The sequence below is a fragment of the Solanum tuberosum genome, unplaced genomic scaffold (assembly GCF_000226075.1).
Source record: "Solanum tuberosum cultivar DM 1-3 516 R44 unplaced genomic scaffold, SolTub_3.0 scf00146, whole genome shotgun sequence".
Lineage (NCBI taxonomy): Eukaryota > Viridiplantae > Streptophyta > Magnoliopsida > Solanales > Solanaceae > Solanum > Solanum tuberosum.
In genome coordinates, this window is record NW_006239076.1 from 630,942 (window position 1) to 640,809 (window position 9,868).

At 42.6% G+C, this 9,868-nt stretch overlaps 1 protein-coding gene across 1 annotated transcript in view; it reads left to right on the top strand.

Moving 5' to 3' along the window:
* The first annotated feature begins 783 nt into the window (after nucleotides 1-783).
* The window catches only part of LOC107061610 (predicted GPI-anchored protein 58), a 13,168-nt gene continuing 4,083 nt past the window's right edge, over nucleotides 784-9,868 (top strand). Inside the window, exons 1-4 of the mRNA XM_015311186.1 lie at nucleotides 784-797; nucleotides 917-987; nucleotides 1,081-1,227; nucleotides 1,846-2,035. Of these exons, the coding sequence (XP_015166672.1) occupies nucleotides 784-797; nucleotides 917-987; nucleotides 1,081-1,227; nucleotides 1,846-2,035 (422 nt within the window). The remainder of the gene's footprint in view (nucleotides 798-916; nucleotides 988-1,080; nucleotides 1,228-1,845; nucleotides 2,036-9,868) is intronic.

A 9,868-nucleotide genomic window follows, 5' to 3' on the forward strand; every position in this document is an offset into this window, starting at 1 on the left:
TTATGGGGTCTTGTTAGGTATAGTTAGCTTATAGATTACTTTAGTTAGTTCTTTCTACACTCGTGTGAATTCCATTGTTTTCTTAGATTTCCGTTCTTGACCTCTACTTGTGCTATTCCTTCTTTTTATATTGCCTTTACTTTTCAAGTGCAGTCGGCCTATGATGCCTATTGGGTACCTGTTGTTTTGGTACTCATACTACGTTCTGCATCTGTTTTCGTGATGCAGGTCCGAGCACCTGTGGCCAGCCGTTGATATCGAGCTTGGAGTAGTCTGATTCGTAGACGGGGGTGAGCACACGACATTTTGTACTATTTCAGTCTCCATCTGTATATATAGATTTGTCTTTTGCCTTTGAGACAATCTAATTTTTGTGGTCCACTTTTGGGACTTGTACTCGTTTTGTTAGTAGCTCTGTACTAGTGACTTCCAGGTTCTGGGAGGGATCTTTATTTGTATATATATTTTGCTTCCGCCTGTTTATATTTTTATCTTAAATTTTCTCTGTACTAGTGACTTCCAGGTTCTGGGAGGGATCTTTATTTGTATTTATGTTTTGGTTTGCTTCCGCCTGTGTATATTGTTATTTGCCTACTCTTGTTTAGTTTCTACCCTCAGACCCATTACTTGTTGTTCCGGGTTACGGGTTGGCTTACCTACTGGTGGGTTATAGTAGGTGCCATTATGACTAGTGAAATCGAGTCGTGACAAGTTGGTATCAGAGCCCCAGGTTCATCGGTCTCACTTGTACAGAGCTAACGTCTAGTAGAGTCCTGCGGATCGATGCGGAGACGTATGTAAGTTATCTTCGGGAGGCTACATGATGTCTTTAGGAAGATTTCCTCTTTTGTTTCACTTTCGTGCATCGTGTGTCTTATTGGTTCCTTGAAATCTCACTTGTTTCACTGTTTCGCAGGATGGCTTGCACGCGAGGTGGCGCAGCTGGGGGTGATGCACCCGGGCTTGCAGATAGAGCCCCAGCTTGGGGTAAACGCCGACCCCGAGGTCGAGGCAGGGCCGCAACACCGGCCCGAGATAGGGAGGAGGAGTCCTAGGCAACATATGTACCTCCACAACCAGTGGGCCCAGCCCAGCCACCACCTGCACCAGCTGCAACTCCTGATCTTCATGCCATGATGGCTCAGATACTAGCAGCTATTGGGGAGATGCGACATGCACCAGCGCCATTACCAGCTCCAGCTCCTAAGGGTGTGCATCAGTCGTTCGGTCTGGTTTTATGTATTATCGGTTCGGTTTATCAGTTTTTGTTTTAAAATATGTTAAACCAATAAAATATTTTTTATGGGTTTTTGGTTCATCGATTTTGGTCCTTAACGGTTCGGTTTTCGATTTAACCAATAAGAAAATACTTATAAAATAAATATATGACTTTTCTAATAAATTTGATGCGAAAACACAATAATGTAACTTTACAAATGCTCATAAAATAGAAACAATAATAACAAACATGAAAAGAACTATACAAGCGTAACACAAAGAAAAATTAAGAGGAATATAGTTCTTATTTTAGATTTTAACGTTTATTATAATGTGAAATTGTGAACTCGAAGTCACTGTGAAGTGTGAATTGAAGGCTAAAGGACAAAGATAGTAACAACTAAGGTATTGAGATTAATATATAATATTTATGCACATGTAAAAATAGTAAATTACTAGTCTTAATGGGTTATCGGTTTACCCAATAACCCAATATTAAAAACCAATACCGAACCGATAACCCAATAATTTTTTTTATAAAACCATTAAAAAACCGTTAACCCAATAGCCCAATAACAATAAACCAATAACACATTTATCGGTTCGATTTTTGCACACCCCTACTAGCTCCCGCTCCAGAACCGCAGGGTCAGCCTGCCGCAGTGGCATTAGAGGTTCAGCCGCCACCAGTTCATGTGGCCGCCCAGCCAGACTTAGAGGACGGGAAGATGCCACTGCGCGAACAGAAAATTCTCGGGATATTCCAGAGGTTGGCACCGGAGATATTCTCAGGGGAGATTAGGGAGGATGCCCACGAGTTCCTGCTCATTTGCTAGGAGAAACTACAGTCATTAGGCCTCGTGCAGTCGAGAGGATCCAACTTTACCCCCATCAGTTTCGTGGGCCAGCCAAGCAATGGTGGCCCACGTATCGACAGTCCATGCCAGCTGGATCGCCTTTTATATCTTGGGGTGAGTTCTAAGAGGCTTTATTGGCCCAATTCATACCACGGAGCGTCAGGGATAGACTTCATGATCAGTTCTCCAGATTGGAGCAGGGCCCTATGACCGTCTCAGAGTACGAGGCGAGGTTCCATGAGTTGTCCCGCCATGCTACCATGATCCTGCCCACGGAGGATGAGAGAGTTTGTTGTTTTGTATGTGGGTTGCGGTACCGTCTGAGGGTCGACACAGAGCATTTGGTTTCAGCCGGCCCTTCATTTATTGATGTGGTCGACCATGCCCGATCCATGTAGCATATTCATCGCGAGGCCCAAGGGGGCAGGGATAAGAGGGCACGCTCAGGGTGTTCATCTTTAGAGTGTTATGCTCTTGACCATTGGTCCAAATAGTGGCCCCGGCGAGGGCGAAAGGCGATTGTACCAGCTCCCCCTGCATCTAGACCAGTTTCAGCAGTGCCCTCTCTAGCTAGATGTGGTGGTCAAGACCAAGACCACCACTTGCTAGGAGAAACTACAGTCATTAGACCTCGTGGAGTCGAGAGGATCCAACTTCACCCCCATCAGTTTCGTGGGCCAGCTAGGCAATGGTGGCGCACATATTGACAATCCAGGACAACTGGATCGCCTTTTATATCATGGGGTGAGTTCTAAGAGGCTTTCTTGGCCCAATTCATACCACAGAGCGTCAGGGATAGGCTTCATGATCAGTTCTCTAGATTAGAGCAGGGCCCTATGACCGTCTCAGAGTATGAGGCGAGGTTCCATGAGTTGTCCCGCCATGCTACCATGATCCTGCCCATGGAGGATGAGAGAGTTCGTTGTTTTATATGTGGGTTGTGGTACCGTCTGAGGGTCGACACAGAGCATTTGGTTTCAGCCGGCCCTTCATTTATTGATGTGGTCGACCATGCCCGATCCATGTAGCATATTCATCGTGAGGCCCAAGGGGGCAGGGATAAGAGGGCAGGTTCAGGGCGTTCATCTTCAAAGTGTTATGATTGCAGTGCTCTTGACCATTGGTCCAAAGAGTGGCCCCGGCGAGGGAGAGGGGCGATTGTACCAACTCCCCCTGCACCTACACCAGTTTCAGTAGTGCCCTCTCTAGCTAGATGTGGTGGTTAAGACCAGGACCACCACTTGCTAGGAGAAACTACAGTCATTAGGCCTCGTGGAGTCGAGAGGATCCAACTTCACCCCCATCAGTTTCATGGGCCAGCTAGGCAATGGTTGCGCACATATTGACAGTCCAGGACAGCTGGATCGCCTTTTATATCTTGGGGTGAGTTCTAAGAGGCTTTCTTGGCCCGATTCATACCACAGAGCGTCAGGGATAGGCTTCATGATCAGTTCTCTAGATTAGAGCAGGGCCCTATGACCGTCTCAGAGTATGAGGCGAGGTTCCATGAGTTGTCCCGCCATGCTACCATGATCCTGCCCATGGAGGATGAGAGAGTTCGTTGTTTTGTATGTGGGTTGTGGTACCGTCTGAGGGTTGACACAGAGCATTTGGTTTCAGCCGGCCCTTTATTTATTGATGTGGTCGACCATGCCCGATCCATGTAGCATATTCATCGTGAGGCCCAAGGGGGCAGGGATAAGAGGGCAGGTTCAGGGCGTTCATCTTCAGAGTGTTATGATTGCAGTGCTCTTGACCATTGGTCCAAAGAGTGGCCCCGGCGAGGGCGAGGGGCGATTGTACCAACTCCCCCTGCACCTACACAAGTTTCAGCAGTGCCCTCTCTAGCTAGATGTTTATTTTGCTCCCGATTGGGTATGAGGTCTGAGTCCTTGGTAGAGCCGGTTCATGTTTCGACCCGGGTGGGTGAGTCCTTAGTAGTGGATCAGGTATTGCGATCTTGCTTAGTGACTATCTAGGGTTATGATACTAGAGTTAATCTTATTCTGCTAGATATGATTGATTTCAATGTGATTCTGGGCATGGACTGGTTATCCCCCTGCCATGCAGTCTTGGATTGCTACGCCAAGACCGTTACCTTAGTGTCACGACCAAGACCGTTGTGATTGACACCCACACAAACCCTTCGGTGGGAGAACCATTACTACAACCCAAACAAACAAATTTTATGAAAACTAAGGCATTTAAAGAAACATAAGCATGTTTAAATGACAATAAAAATACGGAGTTCCCATAAATTCGAAAGGTTTTAACAAACAACTAACCAAACTAATGCGGAAGAACAACCCCTAGAGCCGAAAAGTTAATATACCAAAACTCTACTAACGACAAGTCTAAGAACAAGGGTAAAACCCCAAAACTAAACAAACACCTTAAACAAATAGTCTGAGTCCGAAAAGAGTAAATTTAAACAAGAGAGATCCATGGCATCCTGAAAGAACTGGCTCACCCTTGAATCCGGTCACGCTCAATAGTCACCTAGCTGAGGTCTATCAATAGCTGCCTGAAGATGCCTTGCACTCAACAAAGAACAAGCAAGTGCAGTATCAGTACACAACCACAGTGTACTGGTAGGATCACACGGCTATCCCAATAAGCAATCCGATCCCATATTTATGTCGGAACGTGGCAATCCGATCCAAGTTAGTTATGTTGGAACGTGGTAGCCGATCCCATATTTATGCTGGATTGTGGCAATCGATCCCAGTTAGTTATGCCGGAATGTTGTAGCCAATTCCAGTTAGTTATGCTAGAACGTTACAGCTGATCCCATATTTATGCCGGAACGTGGCAACCGATCCCATGTTTATGTCGAAATGTGGCAACCGATCTCATGTTTATGCCGGAACTTGACAACCGATCCATTCAACAAATCGCAATCACAATCACAATGTATATTCTCACAATCATACAACAAGAGGTGATTCATGGCATACAATTATTCAATTATCCTCATTTACGATTAGGGTGATCAATAATGCAACATTCGCATACATACATGCATTATAATGAGCAATTACAAACATATATCACACCAACATGAAATCACAACCATCACTTACCTCAAATCCAAGCTTGAATCCCCTAAGACACTTGAATCATCCTTTCCGAATTCTTCTTTCTTGTTCGTGGTCTAAAAATATACAATTAACGCAAGGATCAACAATCAATGGTCTAATTATCCGGATTATAACAAGCCCACTAACCCTAGACCAAACTCAAGATCCTAATACCTAATTTAGGGCTTTTTTCCACCATAGATTCTAGATCAAAACCCTCCCCCATCGATAATTACCTATTAGATTATGTTCTGCGGATCGAAAAATGGATTTGGGGAGTTAAAATCTTACCTTTAGCCTCAAGAATGGTGGAAAACTGTAAAGAATTACCTGGGTTCGTTCCTTAGCTCCAAAAATAAAAAAGTGCACAATAAAGACATTTTGGGGTTTATTTACGACCTTAAGTCGCGTCGAACCCGCCACAGCGGTCCTCACCCTGCTACAACGGCCCCACTTTGGCGGCAGAAATCTCGCCCCATCGGCTTGCACGGAACTAGTGAGCTATTTTAATAATTCCAAGACCCCCTTTTCACAACACACCTTTAACCAATGACGCTCAGAAAATACCGTTCACGCTAAGATCGATTTTGGGAGTTCTACTCACCCGAATTCAATTTCGTTAAGTCGTACAAATTTCTTAACTACTTATCTAACCACTCCTGTAATCGAAATCATAAATAAGTCACCTGATTGTTACCAGATTTCCCTACACCTTAACAACTCTGATTTTGTCCAAATCTGGACTAGGTTGGGAAATCCCAAGTTACTACGAAAAAGTTTTCTGACCTGAATTTTTTCCCCATTGGCTTTTCTATAACGACGGGAACATGTCGTTACAATAGATACCAATTTACCCATCACTCATCCCTGAGTGACAAACTAAAAGAAAAGGGCTAAAGCAAGAATGAAGTAGTATCTGAATCGTCGAATAACTGGTGATACTTGTCCCACATACTTTTTTTATTGACTCTGGGCTGCTAGAAGCTTAGATTGGATACTTCTCACCTTACCCCGAACATCTTTCACCAAATCAACTCTCAAAGATTTCACATCTTCCACCTCAAACCAACAAATTGAACACCTACACATCCTCCCATACAATGCCTCAATGAATTGATCTCAATACTCGAGTGATAAATATTGTTGTAGGTAAACTAAACTACAACAAACGTGATTCCCAACAACCACCAAAGTTGATCGTACACACGTCTACAACATGTTATCAAGGACCTTAACACAATCATCTGGACGAATCCTTTAGCACTCAAGCATGATAAAATTCCAAGTCAATACTCGCTACAAATAGAAGTGAACCTGAATCAACCAACACACACTCATAATACCCAAACAATCATAGTTCTTAACAATATCTCTATCCCACAACATAAATTCCCATGAGCTTAAGTTATAACAAATTTGATCTTTAGAAATCAGATACACATTGAGGGATATGTCCAAGCATACAACCCCTCCAGCAACACTATCGAAATGCTAGATTTAGTACTTGTAGATTACCTCTTAAGAACAGTAGAATTGGACCCAATGATCCCTACATTCAACCACACATAATCGATACATGACCTCGACGACTAGAAGAATATTAAGATTGTCGGACAACCACAAATACGCATGGTAGCTCTTCTATAAATTCTCATAAGCAAGGTGTTAGATGTGGAACCACTAAAATACTTTAACAACTCCAAGACAACACCAATTATGTCATTCGTGATAACCAAATCTTCCTAATCAACCAATAGAACATCGCAGGATTTGGTACCCCTGATCCACCACTAGGGATCCATCCACAAAAGTAAAAACACACGAGAGCATAACTAGTGAATCATACTCACAATACTAACAACCATCATAAACACTCCGACCATTTACCTTACTATAAACCAACACTTTTAAATGAAAACCTTTCTTAGGTATTTAACAATCAACAGTAATAAACATTACGACTCAACCCAGGTGTAAGTCCTTTTAAAGGCTCAATACCTAATACAATTGATCATTTCTCACCTTGCAAATTCATACCTTGACAAAATATATCACCACGAGGTAGACTTACCATGAAAAACAATCTGAATTGTAACTCAACCGTATAACACAATCCCCTTATCTATCAACATTAGCTTATACCTTGAAGATTTTTATGAAATCATGGATCTTCGCTTATCATCAGTTGCATCTCCATCGATCTTACAATATCTTTCGCTAACAATCCAATCGTACTCATTACTAAACTCAGAAACAAAAACAAGCATTTATCATCACACTCAAGCTAATGTCTGCACAATCATTAGTTTTTGACCAATCTGATGGACTTGTGACACTATTACCATAGCCATAACAAAATGAATGAAATCACGCGTCTCTGAACCTAATTATCTACCCCTCTGAAGATACCTCTTTAGCCTTAAGAACCCAATAAAATATTCTTGCTCTCGCCTCTCTGTAAAGTCTGTACTACATTCTACTATATGTTCCTTCATTATAACTTTAGCTCTTTAACATTCTATTCGAGTTGTGTCTTACCATCTCTTATAACTTTTTATACAACCACGCTACTCACTAAATATTATAAAACCATAACCTTAGATACTCGCAAGTCGTAATTACTATACAAAATTCGCTTAACCAACAATCTTATTATATAGTTGCATCCCGTCACAATCCATCACGACTCTTATTACCATTACACTGCGTCATCCTTGTTTATCACTACGAAGTCAACCTTTTCATCAACACGACACCTCAAACTCAGGTATACTCATCAAATTCAGAGGACTAACCCAATTTATACGCACTTTCTTACTAAAATATTTCAATTTCCTTTACCCAAGTATACTCATTGGGACCTTCTTTATCCATAAGTTTGTCATTCTGGTATCAATCCACTCCTTTATGGCTTAAGATAAAATCACCAATCCTCATACTACTCTCTTTCTTCTTACCAAACAAGACATGAGCACCTCACGGGGAAGCACTGGGACAAATGAAACCTTTATCAAGAAGCCTTTGGATTTGAGCTTTAAGCTCTCTCAATTCTGACACCACAAGAATAGACTCAATAGAGGGAGACTCAACCTCAACATCCCAAACATGAGCCAAATAAGCCAAACAACCCTGCCCTACTAGTTTCCTATCCCGAATGAAAGATATGATCTTAGCTAGCTTAGGCTTGTACACTCCTTCCCACTCTAATCTTTCCTTACCGGGGATCTCTAGAGTTACTGACTTAGTATTACAATTAATCCCGATATAATAGGGGGACAACCAACTCATGCCTAAGATTATATCAAGCCAGTCATATCCATCATAACCAAATCAACCAAAATCTAAAAATCCATAACCACAACAGGACAACACGATACACATGGGTGACTATGACTGACTCTTCAACTGGGTAGAAACATGGATGGGGGCATCAAGTATATCACGAATCACATCAAATCCCAAGACGATTGAACTGACACCTATGAATAAGTAGAACCCGGATCAAACAAAACAATAGCCATCCGAGCATATACAAGAGTAGCACTTGTGACCACTGCATCACACCCTCAAACTTGGTCTTACTTGGAAAAACATAAAACTGAGCCCTGACATCTTGACGGGAAACCTCGTTGCCTGGCTGCACTACTCCTCTACCTACATTACTATTTCCTTGGCCTCCACGGCCTCGTTGATTTCCTCCTCATATTCCCTGGTTCTCCACAATTTTAACACACTTTATAACTTATATTCGATTGTTGAACACTGAGTTAGATCGCGGGGGTTAGTTCGGGTACGACTCGGGGTCCATAATTGTGAGTTGTGACTAGGGAAAACAAACTAGACAAGGCTGAGATTATGTCTCTCCCTATCCCGCTCTGGGGGAGAAATCGCGCACTAGCGGTCTTGAGGTGGCAGGGAAAATCCCGCCCCAGCGGCCCTGACGGAAACAGAACCCCTGCCAACAATGTTTGGGGTTCCTTTCTTTTCTATATTTCCCTTAGATTTCCCGACTATAACTAGGCATTTAAGAAAATCCATTTAGCTAGGACAATCGTTGTCTATCCCCTGGTCAACCCAACGAAGTACGTACTTTAGAATCCTTTTACATAGTGTCAACAATACCACACATATATCCCCAGGATATACCCAGACTCTCACACGGTTGTCAGTTGGTCGCAACGCACGCCCAAATTTCTCGCTTATCAACCACATCGTAATTTATCTAGACCCTTGCACCTAATCTCGTGATGACTTTCTTTTCATAACAAGTTTCACGATACTCAAACAATTACAACTTGCAGACAAGTTCAAATTCTGTAATTAGTTCGTTCCATAGACGACTATTACTGATCATCTATGTCTTATATGTCCCCTAAGGCCAGATACCAATTGGAATCTTCTCAGTTCCAATTAACTTGCTTGTGTCTCTTCAGTCGGGACTACGACGTCTAGTTCACTTTGTTGAGATACCGATTGGAATCGGGAGAAACCAATTAGACTCAACTCATACCATAAGCGACAATAGTAGCTAGCGAGCCCCATAAAACTGCTAATTTCAATCATAGAACTTGGTCGAACTCAATTCTTAACCGCTTCAGCCTTTATTGGAATCTTCTCAGTTCCAATTAACTTGCTTGTGTCTCTTCAGCTGGGACTACGACGTCTAGTTCACTTCGTTGAGATACCAATTGGAATCGGGAGATACCAATTGGA